Source organism: Crinia signifera, chromosome 6, assembly GCF_055691185.1.
Source record: "Crinia signifera chromosome 6, ASM5569118v1, whole genome shotgun sequence".
NCBI classification, from domain to species: Eukaryota; Metazoa; Chordata; class Amphibia; order Anura; family Myobatrachidae; genus Crinia; species Crinia signifera.
In genome coordinates this window covers 133950977-133976899 of record NC_139222.1, presented here as the reverse complement: position 1 = coordinate 133976899, position 25923 = coordinate 133950977, and the positions used below count along the sequence as shown (strand labels likewise).

Below are 25923 nucleotides of genomic sequence, written 5' to 3'. Positions count from 1 at the left end.
CAGATTCCAGCATTTTCCTACCTGGCTGAGGAGGCTAATTTACATGTTACTTTCTGTAATAGAGTATGTTGCTTCACACAAACCAGTAACTAGAAACCTATTTCATAAATAAGGGCAACGTTATACAACAAGTATGCTTTAACACTGGAATACCAAATCTATAGACCTCTGGCATCATTTACAGTAAGAACAAGTAAAACTATATGTGTCATTCTCCCAGTATTCTGCTTCTTTCTATCGTACTAATGTTTCTTTTAACTGTCTACAAAGATAGATTTTGGGGCTGCTAATATTTCAAGTGCAAGATTTTATTATGCGTCTGATATATAAATTGGTTTTCATTGCATATTTAGGCTTATTATTTTATCTTATTATATATCTAATGCATAGCTCAGGTGACTTTGTTGACATTTTATGAAAAGTTCTCTGAATGCCACTTCCAGAATAACTTAAAGTGTCTGGTCATTTTGTGTGACACAACACCATACCTCCCAACTTTGAACGAGCCGGAGGCGGGACACAGCTGATGCGCGGCAAAGGCGCGCTGAAATTTTCGGGGGCGTGGCTTAATTTCGGCCGCGTGGGACAGCGGGACAGGCCCTGATAATCGGGACTGTCCCGCTAAAATCGGGACTGTTGGAAGGTATGCAACACTGTGCAGTACAACATAAACACAGGAAGATCTTTGTACATGCAAATACCTCTGTGTTGTGCATCATGATGGTATCCTGCATGATTGTACTTTATATATTATATATCCAATGTTCTGGTGCAGTTCTTTAGATACAAGTGCATAATCTGGCCAAAACAGTTTGTGAATCATCATGATGGGATTTGTGGAACATTAGAAAGGCAACTTGACCAATTAGGTCTACTGTAAAAGGAGATACAGATGACCGGCAGTGGGAATGCCAGCGAGAAGAGTATCAATGCCAACATTCTTTAGCAAGGAATTCCTTCAGTGGTCTGGCAAGTATACCAACCATCTCCTTGCCCTTCCCTAACCCCCCCCCCAACACACACACACACACACAAAGCCTATCTCTAACCCTCCACGCTAGTGCCTAACCCTAACCTCCATGAATCAAAACTTCATACCCTGCTGCCTTAACCTAACCACCCCCACAACCTAACCCTAACCCACACTTCTAAGTTTTCCCCTAGTGCTTATATCTAATCCCTCGCCCGACCCCATGCTGCCGCTCTTCACATGTTTGGGGTTCCAGCAGTCAGGCTTCCATATTGATGTCGACATTCCAGGGACTGTCTCCCGATAAAATTCAGGGTGCCAGCATTGGTATTGTGACTGCTGGCATCCTATATGCTGGGATTTTGATGCATCCGAGTTTATACAGAGCTGTCTTAACAGCACTGTAGGCCTACTGGGGGCCCTACCCAACCATTCACGGGTGCCAAATAAAAGAAACAACAGCAACTTGTTCCTCCAGGAGTCCTGCACCATCTATCATCATGCATCTATACAGGGAATGGCTGTCAGCACTGTTATTAGTGAATAGCTCCAGCCCTCAACCATTGCTTGGAGCTCCTAGATAGTACGCCTATACCATATGTTAGGATGACCAGTCTATAAGGGGTAACATTAGTAAAGCTCTTTAAAGTAGACATGTGGTGGTGTTGCCCATAGCAATAAATCATATTCTATCATTTTGTAGCATGCAATAGATATAGGATAGCTAAAATCTTGGTTGCTGTGGTCAAAACCACCAATTTAGGAAATCTACCCTACAGTAAGTCCTTGAACTTATAGGAAATGCAGTTACTGTACATGTCCAGAAAAGATTTTACCAAGTTCTTTCTGGCTCTCGATAAGCACAACAAATACATACATAACACTGGTGAGCCTTGTCTGTCAAGCATATCATAGACTAACATACAGCATATTCATATTTATGCCTCAAGCTTCCTACACTAAACAGCACCAGACAGTTCATAGACTTGGTTCACATTATTATTGTCTATCTCATGTGTGTTCATGGCTGTCTGATTCTGAATAGAAGATCATTTCATCAAGTCCAAAACTGGTTTTCTGTCAGCTTTATAGAAAGCTGCAATAACTTAGAACCTCGCCCATTATAGCGATAAATCATCACTCTTAGGACGTTTTGTGGCTTCACATACCAGGAGACTAAATTGTTCAACATATTGCCCCCACCCAAGCACAATATCATTATCTCTTTTACTTCTGTGGAAACTTCATTTCACAATTTGAAATCACAATAAGAAGGAATGACAGAGAAAGGTGATGAAGCAGTAAAGGAATGGCAGATGTACAGTGTTGCAACCACACCCTGGCTGCACAAATTATGATTAATTATTGCTACATTGCTAAATACATATCCGATTCCATACCCTGTTTCCTATTGTAACAGAACCGTGGATTTAAATATTTCTTTTTCTGTTTAATGAATATTTCAAGTGTTCTAAATGGGTTTGAAATAAGAACAATTTCCGTAATGTCAGCTCATGTCCTGGAGACACTTACACAGCAAACAGCTAAGCAATGCTCACGGATGAAATGAAATTGTGAAAGAAAGTTTGTCTTGGATCAGCCGTTTAACTATTACTTGCTGAGCCTCAGTGCCAAATTCCAGCTCATGACTCAAGTTATCATGTAAGAGATGATCAATGGGCAGTAAAAAAGCATGAATAACAGCATAGATTATATGACATATACTAGTACATGTATATTACATCAGCATAATACTAGTAATAATATTAATAATAATATATTAATAGGGCCAACTAATTTTGCAGTGAGTGTGGTTCATACAGAATAGTCCTGTTACTATAGACAACCCCACATCCAACATCACCTTGCAGCGTGTCTTTGGATTGTGAGGAGATTCTGTAGTGCTCAGACAAAGCCTATGCAAACAGTGGAAGAATACAATACTGTACAGAACATAAAGCACCCAGCCAGTACGAGACCCAGACACTGAAAGTGACAATCCTGACCTCTGCGCTACAATGCCTCACTTTAATCCACCCTCTGCACCTGTATAAACAACCAAAGTTATAATTTGGATAACATATCATAGCCAGGGCAGTGCTGACTAGTTGGGGAATATACAGGTGGACTTTACATTCCTACACTGCAAAATATTGCTTGTGACATACAAGACTTTATTATCAGGAGCACTAAACCAGATGGAGTGAATAAGAGAACGATATTTCATCCGCAACAGAGTGTTGGTCAGGCAGGGTAGACTATAATTAAAATACACAACTAATAAACTGTCTGTTCTCTGGCCCTAAGGCATGAGTTCTAAAGCCACAAAAAGCACAGGATTTTAGTTAAGCCAGTATATAAGAGGTGAAGTATTCTTGTAAAAGTTAGATGTCACCCCGCCTCTGTTCTGTTGTCCTGGACTACAAAATGCTCCAGGCACCTTTCTAAAGAGATGCCTGTTCCATCTGTTGTTTTAAACAGGTGGGCACAGGATGCTTAGCAGGTAAACAGACCATTAAAAATGCCTAAATAGAAAAAGAAGAATGTGCACAATGAGCATCCAGAGACACACCCACTCTGATCGTATAAAGGTGAGACAGACAGTGCTCAGCACAGTCTCTTGCATCCTCTCTGCAACAGGGTGATACTGCTTCTTATTAAGCAATCCTCTAATTTCCATCAACACTGTTAGTGGTGCGTGTCTGTACACCATGTCTAACTCAAGCAGTTTTCAGATTAGATCTTCCAGCCAACGGGTGCAGAGTGGCAGTAGAGGCAGTAGCTATGGAGGATTCAGCAGTGGCTCCTTGTCTGGAGTTGGCTTTGGAGGAGGATTGTCATCCCAAAGTGCCATATTCAGCTATGGTGGCTATGGTGTTGGTGGGAGTGATGGACTCCTGCTTGGCGGGGAAAAACAGACCATGCAGAATCTCAACGACCGTCTGGCCTCCTATCTGGATAAAGTGCGAGCACTAGAGTCAGCCAACTCCGAGCTGGAGAAAAAAATTAAAATATGGTACGAACAGCATAATGCACTCAACAACAACCAAAACCGAGACTACTCCAAATACTTCCAAATCATCGAAGACCTGAAGAATAAGGCAAGTTACTACTATTTTTATCTCCACATATAGTAGGGCAAATTGTATATTTCTGAATCACTAAGGTGCAAAAATAAATGATCGTCTGCAGTGTAAATTGTAAATTTATCTCAATCTATAGGTGAGATGTACTAAACCTTTAAAATTGATGCTCCTGCCTGTCATTTTTTCGAACTCAGCCTGTGACATAGGCAGTTAGAAGCTGATTGGCTGGTGTTTATCTTTCTCTCCATTGTATCACTTTTCAAGATTAGTACATCTGGCCCTATTTTCTGAATGGTAATTCTGGCAAATGTACACACACACACACATATGTAATGTTTCTTTCTTTGGGGAAGATGTACTATGTCTTGGAGAGTGATAAAGTGGAGAGAGATAAGGTACAAACCACTTAGATCCTGTTATTTTTCAAACACAGCCTGTAACATGACAATAAGTAGGGGGTTTTCTGGTACTTTATTTCTCTCCACTTTATGACTCTAAACATCATAGTGCATATCACTCTTTATAATGAATAGTACAATAAAATACTAGCCTAGAGATTGAGTATGCCTCATCCGAAATGCTTGGGACCAGGGCAAAGGAATTATTCCATATTTCAGAATATTTTTAGTTTCATACTCACCTGGTTCAGAGACTTTCCTGGCGTCTGGCTTCAGAGGCATCCCTGGTACCAATGATGAATTATGGGGTGCACGGATGACTTCATGACATCACCCGTGCACCCCTGCAATGCTTCATTGGGACTGATATTGCTGAATAGCCGGGAGGGCAGCAGACATGGAATCGATGGAAGGTAATTGCAGAATGGGAAAGGGGGTTTTAGAAACAAAAATACATTCTGGTTTTCTAAATAGTTCAGATAATAGATATTATTTATTTATTAACAGTTTCTTATATAGCGCAGCGTATTCCGTTGCGCTTTACAAAAGGAGACAGTGATACAACAAACAGGGTATTTACAGACAGTCAAAAGGTAGGAGGGCCCTGCTCGCAAGCTTATATAGGATATGCAGATATGGGATACTCAGCCTGTACCACCAAATTTAATAGTAACCACCTCTGGTGAAAATTTGTTTGCCTATAAATCAGAAGGTACTATGGAAATGTTTTAAAAGATTACTAGAGACAAATTAAATATAATGAAAACTCAAATACGTGTTAAAGCTAATTGATGATTTTCTATACAGAGAGACATTATGGAATAATTAGTGACAGAAACTTGATAGACAAATGCTCTCCCTAAAATTGGATGTCTGTAAATTGGATGTAAAAAAATTGTCCTATGTTATTACTGTGTATTGCAGGGATGACACATGATAGACTGCATTGTGGGGCAGAGATACTACATCTACTGTTCTCAATTGCTCAGAACGCATTGAAGCAGGATATTCTATATTGACATACAACTGCCATGCTGCTGCCCCAGGCTCTCCGTCTTAGAGACTGTTTCTATGTCTGAAGCTTTTTGTAATGAAAACATGATCCCATAGAAAGCAAACAATACATGTGTTTGTGTGTTATGAGAAACAGTATCATAGGGACGACCTAATAACTGACAGTAATCATAGAATATAATATAATTAGTCCAAGCACAGACAAACATAATAAACATAATTAAAAAAAAGAACCTCCCTTTTAACTATGTTCTTATTTTGATGGTTTATAATATAAACATAAAGGCTCTCAAACCTTAAATCCATGATGACATGATGTACTGTAGAGGCAACCCCGAAAACTGGTGTGATGGTAAAATTGTGGTTTCCCAACCAGATTCAAATTGTTGAGGTTTTTCTCAGTTGCAGGTTACAAAATAATTACAAACATCTGATTTAAAGCAATGGGCAACACCACAATGTTTTTATCTTACTGATCTTCATAAATGTCCCCACTGTTTCTTTATTGTTATTTGTACACTTTTCTACAACATGACAAAGTTAAACTGTTTCATTCCATTTGGGTGATATTCATGTGACCCCAAATTTATCACTGGCTTTTCCGAAACATATTTTAACACTTTGTTTTTACTATGCCTTAACTAAGTCAAATATATTTGTGACTCTTATAGCTACAGTAATTGCTTTTGTGTATAGTGCTTTAATCCCTTTCTATTGTTCAGAGTCAAGTTATTCAATTGGGATAGTCTAGAAATACTAAGATTTGTGAATGACTGGCACATCAACCCAGTCAAATTGTGTTATGGAACATATTTACATGAAAGCTGATCAAGTACTTTGCATGGCAAATCTTTGTGTCCTACAGATTATCGCTGGAAGTACAGACAATGCTAGAGTGGTCCTCCAGGTAGACAATGCCAGGCTGGCTACTGATGACTTCAGAATGAAGTGAGTATGACTTAATTCATAAGAGGAATGTTACTTTGAACGTATCATCCCATATGGTAATTTCCATTAAACATACTGGGTCTGACTCTGGTTGGCATCGGCTCACCCACGTACCCATGGATACGCCAAGGGACTCCCATAAAACACTGGGCGTTCCCATGGCCCAGCACCGATAGTATTAGGTTTCAATTGAAATTAGTCAGTTTTCAGTTCTCAAAACCAAAAACCATCCTTTTGGCACAATCTTTCCAAAACACAAGACTCTGACATATAGAGCTCTTAGAAAACCCTGCGGCTTCCACTAACTATACTCTATGGGGTAAATTTACTAAAATGGGAGTTCTATTGAAGATTGGTTACCCATAGCAACAAATAAGATTATATCTATTATTTTCTAGAAGATACTATATAAAAAGAAGTACAATCTGATTGGTTGCTATGGACAACATCCCAACCTATGAGTTCTCAGTTGTCTTAATCTTTCTCTTCTCATCATGACACTGCCGACGTCACATCAAGCACCATCTTCCCTACCATATAATCACATGAAGTGAGGACTTGATGTATGTGGACAGGACTCAGCATTTATATATTCTAGACTGCTCTAAAAATGACAATGCTGTGATTAGTTGCAAGCAGTTTTACATCTCTTCTCTTAAAAACTATGTACATCTATAGAGGAGCTGTAATACAATAAGACCAGGACCTAGTAAATTGCAGCGTTGTTCATGTCATAATCGATTCATCCAAATTTGTATTGAATTGAGTGGGTGTGTTTTTACTTAGGATGCCTCCTGCATCTTTTGCATTATTTTGCACAGCCTCTGCATGCAAAGATTCATCCACCACTAAATCACCCCAAAGTCAAATAAGCATTCCCTCATTTGACATAATTTAATTAGAGAGAAACCTACTGTAGGCTAGGAATGCCAATTCCAGAATTTGAATAGGATCCTGGAATTTAGGGCATTTTCAGATGGGATTTGAACCCTGGGATTGGAGGCTTTAATCCCAGGGTTTTGGGATTAAAATGTGCATGTGCATTTGATCCCTTTCTGGTGAGCAGTGCTAGGCTCAGTTGCTGCCCAACAACTGGGTTGTGCGGCCGCACAGCATGTTGTTAGAGGAAACGCTGTGCAGCCACGCACTGGCATGCCATGTCTACCCACTACACTGAGTCCCCCTGGTGTCATCTTGCCTCCTCCCTGCCAGCCCCCACACAACAGCGGCTGAGAAAAGATGGTGCGCTGAGCGCTGCCATGGCAGGGACCATCAACTGCCCAAAGTCTCCCTGCTCCTCCTCTCCTGTGGCCATGGCAGAGGGAACCATGCACCAGGTAAAAAGATACAGCAGCCAGCTCCAGAGGCAGCCCCAGCCCTTGCACTGACTCAGAAAGCCAATCCTGGGATCCTGAGAATCCTGGGATTTAAAGTTTTTCGATCCCCAATCCCAGGATTTTTAAAATGGCCTGATATTGGCCTCCCTACTGTAGGGGATACTTCTGAGTCAGGTGCAAAGTAGCTGTATCTGTATGATTCCTCAGAATCTTTTACTAATACAAGTGTCTGTAGGGATAATGTGATGTCTGTGCTCTGCCCACTATTTCTCCATTAACAGCAGCAACCATCCTCATTATTACTGCAGCAGCCACATGCTAGGTACAGGATATCCACTCGAATCAGTCCTTCCTTCTTTGTAAATACAACTCAGAATAGCATGAAACTCTATCTACATGTCCTTCCCATGACAATTCCACAGGATGACATAGTTACATGCATTTCAAATTCCCAGTTTCCAGTCTAGAAATGCCTAGAAAATGCAAATATACTTATATCTGGCTGTGAGTCGGCTGTATATATGAATGTGTATGTGCACTATGCTAAAACTCACTATTTACAATCATGTTAAGGTGTGTCTGACTCATTATCTTCCCCTAGTTCTCTAACACAACTCATTAAGGGCCAGATGCACTAAGCCTTGAAAAGTGATAAAAAGGAGAGTGATAAATCACCAGCCAATCAGCTCCTACCAGACATTTTTCAAACAAAGTCTGTGACATGGCAGATAGAAGCTGATTGGCTGACTGTTTATCACTCTCCATTTTATCACTTTTGAAGCTTAGTGCATCTGGCCCTAAATGCCTCTGTATAGAGCAAAGTACTCATAATTTCATCATTGCCATTTTAAGTAAAATATAATTAAAGTATTATATGATAACTTATTTTATTTCAGGTATGAGAATGAACTGGCCTTACGCCAGAGTGTGGAGTCTGACATCAATGGTCTCCGACGTGTACTGGATGAACTGACCCTCTCAAGATCTGACCTTGAATTGCAACTGGAGTCCCTGACTGAAGAGCTTGCATTCCTCAAAAAGAACCATCTGGAGGTAACATGCAATATTACATGTTGTAAATAGAGCATGTCCATCCTTTATGGAGGCCTAGAACATATGAGAACCATGTATTGTTGTAGTTTTTCCACTGTACTAAGCATATTTACACACCTGTTATTGATAAATATTTATGTTTCACCTGATTAGGAAATGAATACCTACAAAGGGGGATCTGGCCAAGTGAATGTTGAAATGGATGCTGCCCCTGGTGTGGATCTTACCAAACTTTTAAATAGCATGAGAGCAGAGTACGAAACACTGGCTGAGCAGAACCGCAAGGAAGCTGAAGACTGGTTCCTGAAGAAGGTAAACTGTCTGTAAATTATCATGTTCACATTTCTGAATTATTGTTTTAAGAGGATAATCTTAAGCTTCTATCTTTATTATGTAATTACAGAGCAGTGAGTTGAAAAAGGAAATTTCCGTTGGCGTGCAAGAAGTCCAAACTAGCCGCTCTGAGATAACAGACCTGAAGCGCACATTGCAAAGTCTTGAGATTGAATTACAGGCTCAGATCTCCATGGTAAGTGTTAGACAATGTTATGCATCTTTATTTCTCAAGAGGTCAAATTACCATGACTGTTGAGCACCACAATATCCAACTTCCACAGGGTTTTAAAACACACCGAATAGCCATAATTGTTATTTAAAGCATTCATCACTTCTTTAACATGAATGCTTTATTTCATTTGACCAATACATACAGTAGAGGGAATTTATTATTGGTTCACCTGACAATGAGTAAGAGGTGTCTGATACTCATAAATAACTTAAATGTGATTACTATCACTGATAGCCTTGCACATTTCAGGATGAGTTTTATAGTATTTGCAACAGACTAAAATATTTATATGGGTATACAGATGAATTATTATGGATGGTATTTAAATTAAATGAACAGAAAATGTATTATATGCAGCTTACACAGCTGTCCTTACAACATAGGTCTGGGAACCTATAAAAGATTATTGGAAATTTAGGTTTAGAAATTCATCAAATATGTATTGATTGGTCGATTCAACTCTACACAAGTATTAAAAAATAAATATAAACATTTAAATAAATCGCAATATGTGTCACACCATTCTTTAAGTAGAACCTACATGCAAGTGTATTTAAGCTGTATAAATGAGCATAATGTATATTCACTGGTTCGTAGTATGGAACTTGCACCATCCTTCTCTGAATACATTATGCACAGGATAAACCAGCTGTAAATGTATTTCCAAGATGCATCTAAGCATAAGCTTATTCTGGCCCTTGGTCCCTCCTTGGGCAAAGACCACTACTTAGAATAGAGTATCCAGCTGCTGAATAGCCCCATGTGTTTGAGGAATAATGAGAATGCCACTGTTCAAGATGCCACTTTGCGTACCAGCTTCTGGTTTGTTTATAGTATTTCTACAGTATATTCAGAAATTGGAGAAAAAAATGTTTTATTTAATCTTTTTTCCACATTGGTCTCATTTGTAGAAAAACTCGCTTGAGGGAACATTATCAGAGACAGAAGGTCGTTACTGCGCTCAGCTCAATCAGCTCCAGCTTCAGATTTCCAGCATTGAAGAACAGTTGCAACAGGTCAGATCTGATATGGAAAGACAGAAGGCAGAATATCTCCGTCTTATGGACATCAAGACCAGGCTGGAGATGGAGATTGAGACCTACAGACGCCTGCTGGAAGGAGAACTAGGGTAATCTTAACGTGTCCTCCACAAATGTATTGGAGAGGATAGTATGAGAAAACGACTTTAATAACCATGGTTATAATAATGCACAATTTAACAGAACAGAAATTTGACAAAACTATTCTTAAAGCAAATTTCTAAATTAAAATCTGAGAAAGATAAATATATTGGTGTGACAATTTATAATGTGGTTTTAATTATCTTAAGTAAAATCATGACAATAACTCCATATAATTATCAATTTAATCAGAAACTGACCTACTGGATCAAACCACGAGTAGCCAGTTTAATTGGGCAAAGACTATAAACTACTACTTCTTCTACTACAACTACTTTTAGTATTATTACTAATACTAATAATAATAATAATAATTTGAGTTACAATTTTTATATTCATAGGAGTTTCAATGCTCAGCCACCCAAGTCGCAAGCATCATCAATAGATTCAAAGAAAGGTAAGTTCTGATTTGGTACATAAACCTAACCTGCATTCAACTGAAGCTAGAGTAACATACAGTACTGCATTTAACCCTTTGAGTGCCAACGTTGCAGTGAGAGATGTGCAAAATATCTGCTAAAAATGCCAGGACCGTAGTCAAAGAATATGAATAACTTTAGTTATTGCCGGCAAATGATCTGAAGTCAATTAATTGAAATTTAGGTAAAACTTGTGCATCTCTCTCACAGCAATGTTGGCACTCAAAGGTTTAAGCTACATTGTATTAGCAGTACACAGTACAGTACAGTATGGTAGAAAAAAATGCATCATAATGGTGAAAACAATTGCAAAAGGCATCATTGAAGAAATCAAAGATAATGAATGCAAGAAGAATGGATGTCACACACACATATGGGTTTCATAATTATGAAATGATTCAATAAAGTGCAAGAATTTTACTACTAGATTGCAAAAAAGAAAACACTCAATTTAAATGTGCGCTGAAACAATACTGTGTTTAATGTAATGATACTACAGATACGGCAGAATCAATGTATGATTTATCACTTTTTTGAATTTATCCTCATTTTATAGTTCACTACAATGTACTGACAATGTCACATATATTTGTTTTCTGCACATTTCTTTGGCAGCATTGCCTATCAATATGAATAAATGCATAGCAAATCAGTATACTCTAATATAGGGCCAGATTCTCTAAGCTTCAAAAGTGATAAAATAGAGAGTGATAAACAGCCAGCCAATCAGCTCCTGCCTGACATTTTTCAAACACAGTCTGTGACATGGCAGGTAGGAGCTGATTGGCTGGCTGTTTTTCACTCTCCATTTTATCACTTTTGAAGCTTAGAGAATCTAGCCCTTAGTGTGTTTGTTAAAATGCATCACAGTCAAGAAAGGGAGTCAATTATAGCACATTACCAAGATGGTTACAGAAACTACAGCCATTCATAGAACATGAAAGAAACTAGGCAGCGGTAATTAATGTAATGATGACATTCAGAGGACTGTCACTAAAATCCCCACCTACACAAACTGTAATCCTATTAACAATAAAGAAAAAATCATTTAGATGGGAGTGATGCAGAAGTATGAGGATGAAAGGTTTGCTACTGTAATGTACGTGTAGAAAATGATAGACACTCCATTGTTTGAACAATATAATGTGCTTGCTGCTGAGGGAATTGTAACTGAAAAGCATAGTCCCGTGTGCTGGGCACAAACTTTGCGATATGTGTACCCAGAAACATTGTGGTGGTAATGGACCCAGCAGGTGAGCCGGCATCAGCAATTGTATACACACTTGCCAATGCCAGCAGTGACGGAGTGGAAGCTGTGGCAATGCTGCAGAAGGCCTCACTTAGGATAACCTCTAACCCCTTGGATGTACAGACAACAGAGAACGAGATTGCGTACACATTAGACCAGTGGTAGCCAACCCTAGCCCTCGAGAGCTACCAACAGTTCACATTTTCCAGACAACCTAGCTGCTGCACAGCTGCACTCATTAATCACTGACACCTTTTAAAATATACACAGATGGAGCTAATTAGCTCACTTGTGTTTCTGTAAGGAGACCTGCAAAACATGCACTGTTGGTAGCTCTCGAGGACTAGGGTTGGCTACCCCAGCATTAGACCATATGATGTGTTTGCCATTCCGACATGTCGCAATCGGTAATAATTGTTCATATTTTCAACTAGTATGCACCCATTTAAAAAAAAGAATGGGCCTAATTCAGATCTGATTGCAGGGCCAAGTTGATCTCAAAATGGGCAAACCATGTGCACTACAGGTGGGGCACATCTGGGGTAACATGTTCAGATAGAGTTAGATTTGTGCAAGTTATTTTGTTTCTGTGCAGGGTAAATGCCGGCTGCTTTATTTTGGTATTAACACATCACACACATATCTAACTCTCTCTGCACATGTTACATTTGCCCCCACATGCAGTGCACATGGTTTTGCTCATTTTGAGAACAAAGTCTGAATTAGGCCCATTGACATGTTTGAAATTGAATCAATAGTGGATTCAATCTAAACCACCACCTTAGTTGAAAATTGTCTACGTCTCAAATTAACTTTGAAGTGTACCCATGATAGATATAACACTACATTGATTTGGAACAAAGTTCCTGTTTGAAATTTCAGAAGAATCCTCTTATGTTGATTGAAACACTTAGTAGGTTATTTATCATGCACAAAACTGATTGAATTCGGTTGACAGACATAGCTTTTTATGCCAAAGTGCATGAATTTGCTGGAGGCATTTTCAAAAAAGCCACAATGTTCCATATACGATGGTGAAGACATTGCTCTACTTAATTTCCCATGCAAAAGCAAAATATTAATTTGCAGATGTAAAATTGCTAAAATACTGTAGACTAGAGGGGTATAGAGTGCATACTTTTGTATGTGTTTTATCATTGAGTACAAAGCCAATTTCCTTCTGCAAAAACGCTAGCATTTTGCTAATAGCATGTCATTTGGGATGCACTGTGCATCATTTTTTACATCAGCTGAGATGTGCATTTATACAGTAGGCGTGTGTATCCAGTCTATATTTTTAATATACATTCTCCATCATTTCCACTTTGTACTTTATTACAGCTAGCTGATAGCTAGCTACTGTAAGTCACAGACATATACTACACGCAGCATGACTTCAGGAACTCTATATATGCATTATTTATTACAAGAAAAACATACGTAACATGAATTCACAATGGCAAAGGCTCATCTTATATCTATGCTGATGAATTTCATAATATGATTTCAATTTTAAACTTATTTCAATTTCCCAAATATTTTTAGATCCGTTAAAAACAAGGGTTGTGAAAACAATCATTGAAGAAGTGGTTGATGGGAAAGTTGTGTCCACCCAGATGAATGAAGTTCAAGAAAAGATGGAATAAGGAGCAGACTGACAACACAGGCACTGGCAACTTAATACAGAATAAGATCATATGATATCACATGCAAATATCAATGCCATTGTATAACACAGAGTGAAGAAAAGCATACATTGAAATTAGCTTGCATAAGAGCCGGTGGTGTAAAATTACTTAATGGTATACACCACCTAATAATAATGAGAATGCAGTTCATGGTAAATGCCTGTGAACAAAGAAGGTGCTTTTCATTCAGATCCTCCATCGATAAGGAAATGGAAAGAAAAAGGTTGACAAAGAAAGGGCAGAAACTGTGCAATTAATGAAAACTAAAGATGTTAGTCAACATGTATGCCTGTGTTAGTTTGACTTAATAAAGAATTTTTAACTCATTGAGAGAGAACTTTATATTCATTTTATGAATCAAGAAGATCCTATACTATTTATCAACGCTGTGAGGTTGAACAGTTCATTCCTATAGAAGAAAAAACTTAACACACCAGTAGGCTTACAACTATATTAATGATTATATGTGTAGAAGTTAGCAAAATAAATATAGTTTGACATATGCCAAAGTGTTTATACACACACTTACATACACATAATTATCTAAATTGTATACTGTATATTGCATATGTAAAGAATTTATAATTATTATAATTTATTTTTTATAAAAATGCGCATGCTATCTTAAACTGTTATGAAACATGAGAAATCAATTTTTTACAACTAGGCAACAAATACAGTACACAGACAATACAAACTAAAAGCCCTACACACCAAATTCATGTAAGTACTGTACCAATGACAAAAGTATCTATCGAATTCAGCTTTGAAAATTAACCCTTTAGAAAATGCCTCAGAAAACAAGCAATGAAATGGTGCGAAAATTGATACATTAAGCACAAATATTAAACACTATTAGGGGGAAATGTAATACATTCATTTTTTCATATCGGAGGTTTTGAATCTGTTCCTAACTGCCATGGTACAGGCTGAGTTTGAAAAATGACAGTTATGAGCTTATTGGTTGGTATTTCTTCACTGAATAATTCAATATAGTGATTTGTGTCGGTTTCAAAAATACTAAACTATAAATTAACTAAATTTTTATATTGCTATTGAAAACTCAATTTAATTGCCCTTCATATTGTTTTAGTGCAGTTAATGTGATAAGTTCTTGTCTACAATCTTCCTCTTTTTTTGATTTATGGAATACATTTGGGAAAAATGAAAAACCCATAAGGAAAAATACGTTTCTGAGGTAGATCTACCAATACCAAGAGGTCTATTAAGCATCCCTTAATTTCTACAAAGTTGTTGAAAATTCAAAGAATATATTCTGCTTACCTTTCAGTCCTGGTCTGGCCTTATGGAAATCTAAATCATGAAATATTCAGCGCTTGATATTGGGAACATGCCCCATCTTCAGATAGTGTTTGCTCCTTCTTATGAAAAACAAGTTCAGGGTTACGAAGAGGGAATAGATTGCATGTGAATTTGTATCCACCAATGCTACTCACTGCGATTTGTACACTTAATTATTGGAGGCTATCTGGTCACTAATAATTAACTATAAATAGGCTCACAAAAGAGTTAACATTTGGCAAATCCACCAGTCTAGAGTGGTCCCAAATGGACTGGGTCTAATGTTGAGAAGAACTGGTCAATAACAGATGTTATGTTTTGTTTTTTAATAAAAATAATTTATTTACTTTTGATTTGCAAGAAAATTCACACAGTATGAGTTTTATTCTATAGCTCCTCTCACAAGAATCTGGGCCCTTATTCTGATCGGTGCGGATATTCCCGCATTCTTACGGAGCGGTCCGCACGCCACGGTGTTCTGCCGCGTGCGGCCATCGTCCGTAGAAACGCCCACGGGTCCTCTGCATTCGGACGGACTCACTCTTTAAGAACAGGGCGTGTTTACGGACGACATACAAACCATGCGTGTGCGGGAGAAACACTCCGATTCTGCACGGTATTACAGAGTATTACAGAGTATGCTCGGGAATACCGCATCCGAACGGGAGCCAAGCGGTGCTACCGCCCGTAAGCGGAGTATTTACGCCAAACAACCCACTATTATGTATCTTCTGCAATACATCACATGACCCACTTATTCAATTACCTATCCTCATAAAAAACTTCTTATTTGGAATTGGAATCAATTAGATGCCAATATATCCTTACAAGCATGCCTAACACATGCATTGCACACATTAACCCTTACAGCAATTGAAGCAGCAATGGTTTCAATTAAAGCACTGACAAGCGTCCTATTAGTGAGTAATGAGTAAAGGAGTCGATTCTATTGGGTTCAGGTGTTAATGCTTGTAGTCATTAGGCGTACGTTCGCCTACCGCATGAACGAGTGGTGTCCGCAAAGCAATAGTACACTTGTGGACACCGCACATTTCTTCCCTTTTTGATCGCGTGCATTCGGAGTGGTATCCGAATGTACGCCCCCCAACATAAGTGTACTCCCCCGTGTCCGCCCATGTTTCCGCCCCGTTTTGCCCACTTTGAAACTACGCCCATGTGTCATTCCGCATGACGCCCATAATACGCCCATATTTCCCGACTGATTGCGGGGAACAGTTTTGTACGGGATTTGCCCGAACAGGTACGGAGTCAAGGCGTGGCACATGCGCGTTGCGTTCTCCACGCATGCGCAGACGCCGTAAAGACGCGATCCGAAAGTATGCGGTAAAGTACGCGTCAATCAGAATAAGGGCCCTAATTTTGATAGTTTGTGATTTTCTAATAACCACTGGTTCATCTGCAATTTTACAGTAAACCTTGTAGTAACAACCAATATCATTCTAAAGGCAACCACTGAACCCAAAATTCACCAACATAATGCACCTCCTATGAACAAATAACCACATGAAACCTGAAACACAACACTCAAACCCCAAACAAAATTATATCCAATGCACATACTGTACAGGCAAGTCAAAAGTACAATTTCAGAAACCAGACATACTGTAGTAGTGTCAGATGTACTAAGCCCTGCAATTATGAAGTATAGAGTAACAGCCTACCTACCAACCAACCAGCTCCAAACTTCCATTTGAAACACAGCCTATGGCATGGCAGTTATGAGCTGATTGGCTACTACTTGGCTGATTGGCTACTACTCCTACTATTACTCTCCGCTTTGTCACTTTTCAAGGCTGTCCTTTAAATTTAATATAAAAGAAGAAGAACAAACACATACAAAAAGCTAACAAATCAAAATACATAGACACTCACACAACCATACAACAAATCAAAAGAGAATCAAATCCACTTGACAGGAAATAAAGTAAAATTGACCACCTACTAGCCATAGGAATATCCACAAGCACAAAAGCTTAAGCTACAGTATGTAAAAATGGCTGGCATAAACACATACATAGACTTTGGGGAATTCTGCTAGCAATGGCATTTCCATACTAATATACCATTCCTCTGTTCTACAAAATGGTGATGGTAGTAAAAAAAAAAAAAAAGGGGTCAGATACTCAACTAAAGTAACAATTTGATACGATATTTACACTTGGTGTTCATATACCGTAATTGTTTAATTAATTTCTGAAATGATGCCATTGATTTCTTTTTGATTCTAGGATATATCTATAATAATTAAAATTGACTCATAAAACGGATGTTGGTACTGCGCACTGCTACTGTAAGTACACATAGACTAAGAAAAAGTCCTTTATAAACAGATACTGTGATTACTGGAGCCATGATTAGCGGGCGCGGGAGAGCTTCTGATGCTCTGTGTTTGAATTGCAATGTACAGTATCTGGAACACTTCAGTTTAAGGAGCCGAATCAGAGATCAGCTTCTTCCTGGTCATGGTCAGCCCCACCCTTCGCTGTGACCACTAATAACCTAAAAACCTAATTACTATAATACTAATATCAAAACAAAAATATGGCAATCCAGACAGGAAACAAAATTGCTGCGGTAAGCGGAGATACAGATTATTAGATGATGCTCTTTATAAATAAACACCACTGACTTTTCTGGATTATTCAGACATGCTGAAGGTGTGGTTTTGGACTGGGAACTCCAAAACCTAGTGACCATGACTCATTGATAATTCCGGGATAAATATTTTATATGCTATGTAAAGATCAATTTTGCTAAAGGTTTATGAGCAGTCTTACTGGCAACCTAACCATAAGAAAAATATTTTCCCACATCTACAGTATTGTATGCTGCCAAACTATAAGACATCAAGTATCAAAATATAATTATAAAGATACATAGGGTAGAATAAATGCTTTTCTCAATAAATAATTAACTAAAAAATTTATATTATAGCCCAGTAAAGTACCCAGAAGTTCAAACAAAAGAGGAGAAAAGGGGTACCAGAATGAGAACCACAGTACCGATGGGAAATTAAGGTGTGAAACCACTCCCTCAATGTTTGGAAGTATATTGCACCCACCAATCCTGACTGAATATTTACAGCTGTCCATGAACAACAAAGAGGAGCTGTCTGAAGCTATAATTGCTGCTTTGAACTGAGATAGTGAAATAAATGTAGTAAATGTGATAAGATATATCAGGTGCAAAATTATGTAGAAAAAATGATTTAATGAACAAATAAGACAAGATAAAAACAGAAGTAGGATTCTTACCCCTAAGGGTACCGTATGTGGAGCCTGCAAGGACGGTGGTAGGCAGGGATGCAGTCCGGAAGTGCACCCTGCCAGGCTCCAAAATAGGTTGCATGGGTAAGTCCCAAAGATAGGTTGTAGAATCACTGCCAATGCGTTTCGAGCATCTAATGCTCTTCTTCCTGGGCACAGTGAGATAGTGAAATGTTTAGAGTGAAGTGAGATGTGTGCTAGGTGCAATTTGAGCCATACAATTTGTGTTCCTGACCCGGCGTGTGGCTCTGTGCAGAGTGACGTGGTCAGACCTGCTTTAGCTATACAGCTGGGCAGTGCACTGCTTTCTCTGCCCGGTTGTCAGAGCAGACTGTAGCAGCATTTCACCCTCCCCTTGACAATGACCAATTTCAGCACTTCTTGGCAATGAGCAATTTCAGTCCCCCTTCGAAATGAGCAATTTCAGTCCCCCTTGGCATTGAGCATGAAGCCCCTGGCAATGAGCATGTAGGTAAGTGGCACTTATGTGTCAAACTTGTAATGTGTGTTAAGGTTTGTTATATAGTATGTAATGGGCATCATGTGTGGCACAATTTGTAACTGGCATAACGACATGAGGCACAATGTGTAATGGGTACTACGAAGTTCGCTAAAATGTGCAATGGGCACCTAAGCAAAACTAGCCATGGTCTCTTTAAGCTGGTGAAGGCTCTAAAAATAAAGGAAAAAAAGTACATAAGGTTCCTCTATATTTAAAGAACCAGCATAGGTCCTGATCCCAAAAATATGGGGAATAAAAATTTTTTAGGAGTCCCCAGTATTTTTAAACCAGCACGAGCATCACTAGTCATTAAGGTAATGTCACAGCCATGGAACACTTTTATATATATAGGACCCTGAAGCCATGGATGCCCCCCAGGCATCCAAGGGTATAGGCTGAAGTCTATGGTTATTCACGACAACCCTCGGTGGTGGGTGCTGATTTGATAGCATTATAACATATATTGTTTGTTTGGTTGGTCTGTGGATTTACAAGTTGCAGTAAACCTTCCTTACATTATGGTATTTGGAGAACCACAAGTACCAGTATACAGGACATTTAAGGGCCTGCTGCACTTGTACTTCTACAACTGAGCAAATATAAAAAAAAACAAATACACAAGGACAGTATAACATTAATGAACATACATGCACACATTTACACATATACTTACCTATGTTGGCATGTGGGCATTAGTCCACTTGTCCAGTAGAAATCCAATAGGGACCTGTTTAAAAAAGAATACTCACGTAAATCCAGTGTAGATCGGTCCTCTTCAGTCCCTGTAGGCATCCATGGGGCTAAAATAAAAACCGCATGACCCGCACCAATTCGGACTGTTTCCACATGCTGCTCCTCCACACAAATAATGGGGATTACTCTGACTTATGTCAATTGGAATACCCTGAGCCAATCACCTTAGAGCTCCTCTGAGCTCCGTTGGTGATTGGCTCTCTGCATCCCATAGGATTCAATCTAATGAAAATAATATTGAGTTCTGTGATGGGAATCAGCAATTCAGCCAACCGCAAAGTAAATTGAGGTAACCACAAAGGTAATTAGGGTCTCCCTTGTGATTACCTTCAATTATCTTTGCTTCAGGATCGGCCGTGTTTGGCTGACGGTAAACTCAACAAAAAAATGTGAATGACTTCATCATAGGAAAATATGAATCCTGAGAACTCAGCAGCTTAGTAAATAAGCTGCATTCTCATAAACAAAAAAAAAAATCACTATTTTCCAATCTTTGCACTTCTGCGCATGCACATCGGCCACAGCGTGCATGCTTGAACCTCAAACTGCTGTCACATCCTGAAAGGATATCATCACATTTTGAGTGTCGACAGGGTGGGGGGCAGTGATGTGACATAACATTCAGGCACTGCAAGCTTTAAAATGGCAGCCATGTGCCTTCGTCAGTTGCAACTAGCCCAGTTTCTACCACTTGGCTAGTTGCATAAAATGTATATTATACCTTACTAATTGTTTATATATCTTAAGACCCATGCAAATTAGGCGATCCAATATAGGTGCCGGCATTGGTAAGTTCATAAAATTTGCTGATGCTGCAGCATGGCCCTCGTTAGTACCTCCCTCATTTGCAATGCACAAAAAAGGGAGGGGGTCGTTAACAATGTGTGGGTCAATAATATTGAGTTGACACACTAGATAAAAAAGGCTGATTTTCCTGTCATCTGATTCATTCTGTCAGTCCCTCCATTAGTTGCCTACTGTATATTCTATCATATTCAATATAAAAAATGTCTACCCACATACAAAGTCAATAACCTGACTACACCAACAAATGTTTTCTTTGCTTACCCTAAATATATCTCCACCCGACCTCTCCACTGTGCAGCTCTCATTCACACTTATTATAAGTTCCCATTCACAATTGCAGGACTTTTGTCGGGCAGTACCCTCCCGATGGAATGACCTTCCAAGCACATTAAGACTCTCCTCTAGCCTTCAAACTTTCAAGCGTTCCCTGAAAACACACCTCTTCAGGTGAGCTTATAATATTCCAGAACCGCCACATAACCTCCAGTAGCATTCATATCTAATTGCATCCCATCAGGACTGTCATGCAATCTGGTGGGACTGCCATGCTATAGATTCCTATCCTTATGTATCCCTCCTATTATCCCTATTGTAAGCTTGCAAGCATGGCCCTCCTACCTCTATATCGGTCTGTTACTACGCAGTTTATTTTATTACTGTTTGTAATTGTAAAGCGCAACAGAAAATGCTCTGCTATATAAGAAACTGTACCTAAATAAAAGATATATAAGGGCCCTTCTGATCGATATATTTTACTTTCTCATCTAGTGTGTACGGGGCTTTATGTTATTTCTTGTTTCAATAAAAGTGCAATTAAAAAAATTAAATAACATCGTCATAAATATTGGAGCACTATTAGGAATGTGCAAATCTTATGACTTTTAGAACAGCATGTGTAGTGCAATTTTGAAGTACAGAATAACATATTAATGAAGAATAAAACATTAGAATTTAGGGCCTTATTCTAATTCACTCTTTCTGACAAAATCCTTCTTAGATGGACAAAACCATGTGCACTGCAGGGGGGCAGATGTAAAATGTGCAGAGAGAGAGTTAGATTTGGGTGAGTTATTTTGTTTCTGTGCAGGGTAAATACTGACTGCTTTATTTTTACACTGCAATATAGATCGCACTCTGAAGTAAAACCCCACCCAAATCTAATTCTCTCTTCACAAGTAACATCTGCCCCACCTGCAGTGCACATGGTTTTGTCCATCTAAGAAGGATTTTGTCAGAAAGAGTGAACTAGAATAAGGCCCTTAATTACAAAGAAGCACATACGAGCATCCAAACTAAAAATAAACATAGCTATATTGGTGATAAAGTAAACTTCAGTACCATGTGTTTTGTATTTACAGAATATTAACCATTTATAATACCAATTCACAAAGGCAAACTGCAGTGTTCACAGTTATGACCCAGTCTTTTTTTTTTAGGTCTAGTTGTGGATTATCAAAGACTCAATACAAATAAATATTTTGGAAGGGAGTTTAAGGACCTTGTGACCAAGTAAAAGACAATAAATTGTAACCCATGTAAATGTGACCACCTGTTAGTACAATATATTTAATAGGATAACATTTACATAATTTTTGTATGTGATGCAAATTGTTCAGGGTTCCTGAGGATACATTTCCCTGGAGGTAAAACTTAATTTGAAGTCCTATTTTTCTGATATTTGCATTGTGTATAAATGAGAACATGACATACTTCAAGTGCTTATGACGATGTTCTATATGCTCTTAAGAGCTACTTAGACGTGCTTGCACAGGTAAATCAGTATGGAGGCTATGACTCATTCATTGTGTGTGCTCACCATTAGGGCAGGTGGAGAAACACATAAGTTGCCTCTTCCGCAGGATCTAGAAATGTCTGCACACCAGGGATGTACTATGCCATGGGCGGACCCCTAGGCTTTCAGGTATTTTGGTTTCCCTCCAGCACTTCAATCATTCACCCCACTACAGCTGACATTTGAGAAGCAGAGCTTATGCCATCATTTACACTGTCAGTATTCAAGCGGACACAAATATCCAGTAATTAAAGGCTGATGTCCTTTGTTCTCAATACATAATCATTCTTCCTTTTAGTCTCTAGCACTAGTGCGTTATTGGCACACTGCTTTCCCCCTCCCCACACACTTATCGTAATTGTCTCAAAACAAACTTCAGCTGACTACAAGTGTGCTGACTACAAGTGTACCTGCTACAGTTCAGAATGAAAAGTGTCCACTGGAGCCCTATGGTGCAAGTAACAGTTCCTCTGCAAAAAAAAATAATACTTGCTGGGTCTTTAATCCCTGCAGAACCCCTGGGCTTTAACCTATTAAGCCTAGTGGATAATGTGGCCCTGCTACACATTTTTGACATCTCTATGGAGTTGACAATATTAGATCAACAGTCAGTCATGAGCGACATAACATGATGGATGTAATTCAGATATATTGCCAACTGTTTGCATTGCTCTGGGCTCAGGCAGGTGTTGTAATTATATGACAAAAAGTATACAAAATGTAAATAAAAAGGTTGATCAGGTGTGTGAAAATAGAAAAGATTTAAGGGCAAGATGTATCAAGCTTCAAAAAGTCATAAAGTGGAGAGTGCCAATCAGCTCCTACCTGTTATTTTTCAAACCTAGCCTGTGGCATGGCAGGTAGGAGCTGATTGGCTGGCTGTTTATCACTCTCTATTTTATCACTTTTGAATCTTGATACATCTGACCCTTCATAACAATATTAAGACATGTTAAAAAGCATTTAAGTTGCGACCAGACAAATGAATAAAATAATAATAGTCACAAATATCGATCTTTGTGTCCTCATCCACAGGTTGAAATCAGGCTTTGTAGGAGGTGGCGTGCCTCCAGATGAATTATTTGCCTCACGGTGGAGATGGTAATGGGAGGATTGGAAGAAAGAGGATTGGAAGAAAGTGGAAATAAAAAAGGCAGAAGTGGCCTCCTTATCCCAGATTTCAATCAAGCGATTCTCTGGTGGGGTGCAGATTGCAAAGGGGTGTCTGGTTTGCGTGCTAACACCTACGCGTTTCACTGCTATCTGCAGCTTTTTCAAAAAGCTGCAGATAGCAGCGAAACCCGTAGGTGTCAGCCCGCCACATGGGCATGCCCATAAGCAACAATGGACTACCACCATCTCAGATGAGATGCTGGCGGATATTGATACATCAGGCAGCATTGCGTTCCCCATAGAAACCTATGGAGGATGCAACTGGCATCAGGGCAGGAGGGATCGGAGATCCATGATACATATGAGGGTACTTAATATTTGTGGCTAACCCCTGAAAACTGGTGTTTCCAGGGAATTAGACGGAAACATTTTATAGCAAATGGACCCCTCTATAGTACAGCAGTGGCTCATTAAAACTGTATGTAACAGGCGTTGTGTAATACAATGAAGGGCTGTCTATTGGATGTTTACACACCCGTCTGAGTGTGGGAGCCGGACGGCTCCCCGACAGTCGGTATTCCGACAGTCATTACTCCGACGTCGGAATCCCGACTGCTCCCTCGTCCACAACCCCCACAGAGGGAGAATAAAATAGGTGGCGAGCTGCGCCCGCCACCGTGCCCGCAGCGTGACGAGCGCAGCAAGCCCGCAAGGGGCTTCATTGCGCTCCCCACACTGTGCAGTCGGGATTCCGACGTCTGACTAATGACCGTCAGAATCCCGACCGTCGGGTTTTTATACCACACCCCTGAGTGCTGATACTGACTCTGTAAAGAAGAGGAGTGTCAGCTAGTAGAAACCCCCTCCCTCCATTAGCAGCCCACTCACTCAATTTAACTGCCGCCTCTGTCCCACCTCCTTTGGTGAAGAGTTGCCCCTCTGCTTGAGCAGAGGAAATGGATTTGGTCCCCACAGTGTTAAATTCAGCCTTCAGTTGCCAAAACTTGTAGTGCTGGGTCTCTGCTACTCTGCAATTCTGTATCACCACACCACAGTCCAGTTCACAAAGATGGGGCTATACACACACCTACAGTAAGCTGCTTTTTGTTTTTCCAGATAAAATCAACCCAAATGACAATAGAACATATTTTATTATCATAAAATGTGTTTACTTAATATTACTTTAAATATATATAGTACATCCAGATTGCGCACAACAGTGCATTTGTATGGGTGAACCATGTTGGAGTCCATTTTATGCCCAGATTCTCAAAATCACCCAAAGTATTTCATCCCTGGGGAGTTTTTCAGGGGTGTCTATAAAGGACAAATAAGTATCTCCAATGAGCACATTATTCAACATAGTCAAAATGATCACTGTGAACAAGAATCAGGGGCAAACACAGGAATTTTAGGGGGGGGGGGTGTATATATATATATATATATATATATATATTTGGTACTTATATGTTAGTTGGGCACCCACTATAGTTAGTACACTCAAACCACCACTATACATGTTGGCATGGAGTTGATTTTATATAGTGTGGCGAGCGCAGCCAGTGGCGTAGGGAGGGCGGAGCCACCGGAGCACACACTCCGGGCGCAGTTTGATGAGGTGGAGTCCTGCTGCCCTGCAATAATTAATTTCACACACACAGGGCAGCGTGTGCCGGCGGCTGCCCTGCCTGACGCCTGCCCCTGTCTGCCCTGCTCACCTGGTCCCGGCCTGCCGCCGCAAAAACGATGGGGTCACGTCACGTGACTCCCTGCTCCAGTCCCTAACCAAGCTGCTGCTGCTCGGGCCAGCTCCCGGGCGGGCGCTGAGCAGCAAAAATAAGGAAGACTCCTCCCAGTCTCCTGCCTCAACACAGAATGTCTGTGCTGTGCTCCTCAAGGTAGATTTTTTTTTAAATAAAGATAAAGAATTAAGGAAATAATCATGGGGTCTGGGGGTTTGGTGGGGTCCGGGGGGGGGGGGGGGAGGGGAGGGGATCTCTCTGGTTTCTGCTGCCACCCTGCTCTTCTCAAGGTGGATTTTAGTTTTTTACTAAAGATAAATAATTATGGGAATAATCATGGGGTTTGGGGGATTTGTGGGGGAGGGGGTGAATCTCTCATATGTGTCTTATATAGCGCAGCAGATTCCGTTACAACGTCTTATATAGCGCAGCAGATTCCGTTACAGCGTCTTATATAGCGCAGGAGATTCCTTTACAGCGTCTTATATAGCGCAGCAGATTCCGTTACAGCGTCTTATATAGCGCAGCAGATTCCGTTACAGAGTCTTATATAGCGCAGCAGATTCCGTTACAGCGTCTTATATAGCGCAGCAGATTCCGTTACAGCGTCTTAATTAGCGCAGCAGATTCCGTTACAGCATCTTATATAGCGCAGCAGATTCCGTTACAGTGTCTTATATAGCGCAGCAGATTCCGTTACAGCGTCTTATATAG

The 25923-nt window shown here is 39.7% G+C and overlaps 1 protein-coding gene across 1 annotated transcript; it reads left to right on the top strand.

Annotated features, from left to right (window-relative positions):
• The first annotated feature begins 1007 nt into the window (after positions 1-1007).
• Positions 1008-14238, top strand: LOC146008214 (keratin, type I cytoskeletal 12-like). The gene is made up of 8 exons (XM_083147288.1): positions 1008-4071; positions 6334-6416; positions 8650-8806; positions 8960-9118; positions 9210-9335; positions 10286-10503; positions 10897-10952; positions 13769-14238. The coding sequence occupies exons 1-8, from the start codon at positions 3682-3684 to the stop codon at positions 13867-13869; spliced, it is 1290 nt and encodes a 429-aa protein (XP_083003414.1). The 5' UTR covers positions 1008-3681; the 3' UTR covers positions 13870-14238.
• The last annotated feature ends 11685 nt before the right edge of the window (positions 14239-25923 follow it).